We start from the raw sequence: 3840 nt of genomic DNA, 5'->3' as shown, positions 1-3840 counted from the left end.
CACATATGCTAAGAACATCGAGTCGCTTTTGGGTGTACTAGCTATTGGACTTCCTCGTACCTTTTTGAAAACTTCACTCAAATATGTAGAAGCTTTTTGTCGTGCTACTTACTTAGGATTAGCCAATATCGGTTCCTTCTTCCAATACTTCAAGTGGCAAAAGAGCGAAGCGAGGATCCAAAAAAATGTCTTTTTGTATGTATATGTAGATGATTTGGTTCAACTTGGATGTTGACAATGAACAATGGAATACTTGGCTTTTGGTATGTAAAGCACATGATCTATAACAGTTTGAACTCAACTGTGAATTTATATGATGGAATAGTTCATGTGCAGTCATATAAATAGATTACATTAGGATTGATTTGTGTTTCAATAAGCTCTTGTTATTTCTCTACTATTATCACTAAAAAAACCAATAACACTTCCCGACTAACAATTAATCCAATGAACACGCGGAAACGTGCGAAGCACGTGTGTTACACTAGTATATATATATATATATATATATATATATATATACACACACACACACACACACACACACACATCTCTTAACTTATACTATCATATATTTTAATTACATCACTACAACATACATTCATTTCTTAAAGTTATACACTCTTAACAAACAAAAATTGGGATCCACTCTATACACTTTATGTCATATAACACAATTTTTAACACCACTATTAGAGATGCCCTAACATTAAGGCCACTAGGTTAATGTCTGCGTCCATCAGGTTGTAGTTCGTGGCCACAAGCATGAACCTTGTGGCCATAGTCCTGTTACGCCCCGTTTCACTAAGGCTATAATTTCTTGGCCTTCATATTCCCTTTCTTTAAATACTTATTTATTGGTTTACGAGATAAGTCATTCTCTCACAATATATTACATTTAATTCAAATAACAATTAGTAAAGTTCTGTCTTGGAGCCATGCCATTGGGCCACAACCACATTCGGCCCAATCACAACTCAGGCCTAACAGTTGTACAATATTTCCATATAATAATTATAGATAGTCAACTGAGATTTTTCTGGAATATCCACCAATAGTCAGCTGCAGAATCCAACTCAAACAGAAGAAACAAACAACTGTACTTCCTTCCGCCATTACATTAACAAAACAACCATTTCTAGAGAGAGAGAGAGAGAGAGAGAGAGAGAGAGTATATCGGAGCGGTTATATAACCGTCAACGTTCATCTCAGAGTCACCGATAACAAAATATAATCTGTATATATCACGTTTTATATCTCTCTCTCCCTGCAGGCAGATCTCATCCCCGCCATGGACGGAGGCGGCGAAGCTCAAGTCAACGCCGGCGGCGGCGGCGGCGGCGTTCAGATCCACCAGAGTCGGAGGCTCCCCGACTTCCTTCAGAGCGTGAACCTCAAGTACGTCAAACTGGGTTACCATTACTTGATCTCTAATTTATTGACTCTATGCCTTATCCCCATCATGGCCGTCACGTTAATCGAGGCCTCACAAACGAACCCTAACGACATCCACCACTTATGGCTTCACCTAAAATACAATCTCGTTAGTGTCATAGTTTGTTCGGCTTTCCTCGTGTTTGGATCGACCGTTTACATCATGACCCGGCCTAGACCTGTTTATTTGATCGATTACTCGTGTTATCGTGCCCCTGATAAGCTTAAGGCCCCGTACAAACGGTTCATGGAACATTCGAGGTTAACGGGGGATTTCGACGAGTCTTCTTTAGAGTTCCAACGTAAGATCTTGGAGCGATCGGGGCTCGGGGAAGAGACTTATGTCCCCGAGGCCATGCATTCTGTTCCGCCTCAACCGTCTATGGCGGCTGCCAGAGATGAGGCAGAACAGGTCATGTTTGGCGCTTTGGATAATCTTTTCGCGAATACCGAAATAAAGCCGAAGAAAATTGGTATTCTTGTTGTGAATTGTAGTTTGTTTAATCCAACGCCTTCTTTGTCTGCTATGATTGTGAATAAGTATAAGTTGAGGGGGAATATTAGGAGCTTCAATTTGGGGGGTATGGGTTGTAGTGCAGGGGTGATTGCGGTTGACCTGGCGAAAGACTTGTTGCAAGTTCATCGGAATACATATGCTGTTGTTGTTAGTACGGAGAATATAACTCAGAACTGGTATTTTGGGAATAAGAAGGCTATGTTGATACCCAACTGTTTGTTTAGGGTTGGGGGTAGTGCGGTTTTGTTGTCGAATAAGTCTGGTGATAGGAGGCGGGCTAAGTATAAGCTTGTTCATGTCGTGAGGACCCATAAGGGGGCGGATGAAAAGGCTTTCCGGTGTGTTTATCAAGAGCAAGATGATGCAGGGAAGACTGGGGTCTCGTTATCGAAGGACCTCATGGCAATTGCTGGTGGGGCTCTCAAAACCAACATCACTACTTTGGGTCCTCTTGTTCTCCCAATTAGCGAGCAACTTCTGTTCTTTGCTACGCTTGTGGTGAAGAAATTATTCGATAAAAATGTGAAGCCTTATATCCCAGATTTTAAGCTGGCGTTTGATCATTTTTGCATACATGCTGGGGGAAGGGCTGTGATAGATGAGCTAGAGAAGAATTTGCAGTTGTTGCCTATACATGTGGAAGCTTCTCGGATGACTCTGCACCGGTTTGGGAACACTTCATCCAGCTCCATTTGGTATGAACTGGCTTATATTGAGGCCAAGGGGAGAATTCGGAAAGGGCACCGGGTTTGGCAGATTGCTTTTGGGAGTGGTTTCAAGTGTAATAGTGCAGTGTGGCAAGCACTTCGAAATGTGAAGCCGTCTCATAACAGTCCATGGGAGGAATGCATTGATAAGTATCCTGTCAAACTTGTCTTGTAGCTTAATAAGAAGTGGGCCAGGCTGATCATTCAGATCATCACATCAGAAGCCCAGTAGTTTCATCTCAAGATCTTGCTATTCGTCTTGTTAGGTCTCTTCATTTGGTCATTGAAATGTATGTTGTCCATTTTTAGAGTACTATCGACTTTTTTATTTGCTGATCTTGTCCTGTACCATCTGTGAAATTTTGATGCTGCATAAAATACTGGTTATGAATCTTATGATAAGCTGAGGTTGCATTTACGTATCAATTTGAACTCCAACATTTTTCTATTTCTTCCTAGAATTGAGCACATTTTAGTGTGACTCCCCCATTCCATGATTTCATAAGCTCTGAGTTGCAATGACAGTAAACTGTTCACAGGGAAGTTACCTCAAAAGGTTAAAGATAAAGCTGAAGTGATTAATATTTAAATTATTTTGATTAGCTAGGTTTGCATTAACATGATGATGGAAAATTAGTTGTCTCCTCTCAATTATCAGATACAGCACTCTATTGTGTGCTTGATTTGGGAATGCTCCAAAACAGAGCAAGAAGTGGTCTTTACAATTTTGGTTCGCTAGGTATAGTATTTTCTCAGATGTGGAAGTGAACCACTGATGACGTACGTGTGTTTAGACGAAATAACTACCATGATGCTAGTTGTAGTTGCCTGATCAATTAGTATCTATGCTTTGTCAATTCCATCACTGCTGCAAAAAGGTTGCTTGTCCTAGATCTATTTAATTTATGATTTGGCTAGTGCTTATTTGTTTATGTTGCTAATGTATTCTGGCTATTATATGATATTTCTAGCTGTGGCCTAAAGATTGTGGAACTGCCGGATGTGGATTTTCCCTTCTGTGTTCAATTTGTAGACACAGGATGTCAGCTTGTGGGAGAAAATTGATGACGAATTTATGGACTTGACATTGGCATTTCGCTGAAAAGACTACCCATGAAACGTTCCCAAGTTAGTAACTTTAATTAGTATCCTTTGCAGTAAGATCAGATTTCATGTTGATAG

General features: G+C 40.4%; 1 protein-coding gene across 1 annotated transcript; it reads left to right on the top strand.

The window, feature by feature from the left end:
- The first annotated feature begins 1052 nt into the window (after window positions 1–1052).
- LOC131331029 (3-ketoacyl-CoA synthase 4) lies at window positions 1053–3077 on the top strand. Its single transcript, XM_058364834.1, has one exon. It carries the CDS (start codon window positions 1292–1294, stop codon window positions 2831–2833), a length of 1542 nt encoding a protein of 513 aa, XP_058220817.1. The 5' UTR covers window positions 1053–1291; the 3' UTR covers window positions 2834–3077.
- The last annotated feature ends 763 nt before the right edge of the window (window positions 3078–3840 follow it).

Source organism: Rhododendron vialii, chromosome 6a (genome assembly GCF_030253575.1).
Source record: "Rhododendron vialii isolate Sample 1 chromosome 6a, ASM3025357v1".
Classification (NCBI taxonomy): domain Eukaryota; kingdom Viridiplantae; phylum Streptophyta; class Magnoliopsida; order Ericales; family Ericaceae; genus Rhododendron; species Rhododendron vialii.
Note: the sequence above shows the minus strand (reverse complement) of the source record. Positions and strands in the feature narration are given on the sequence as shown.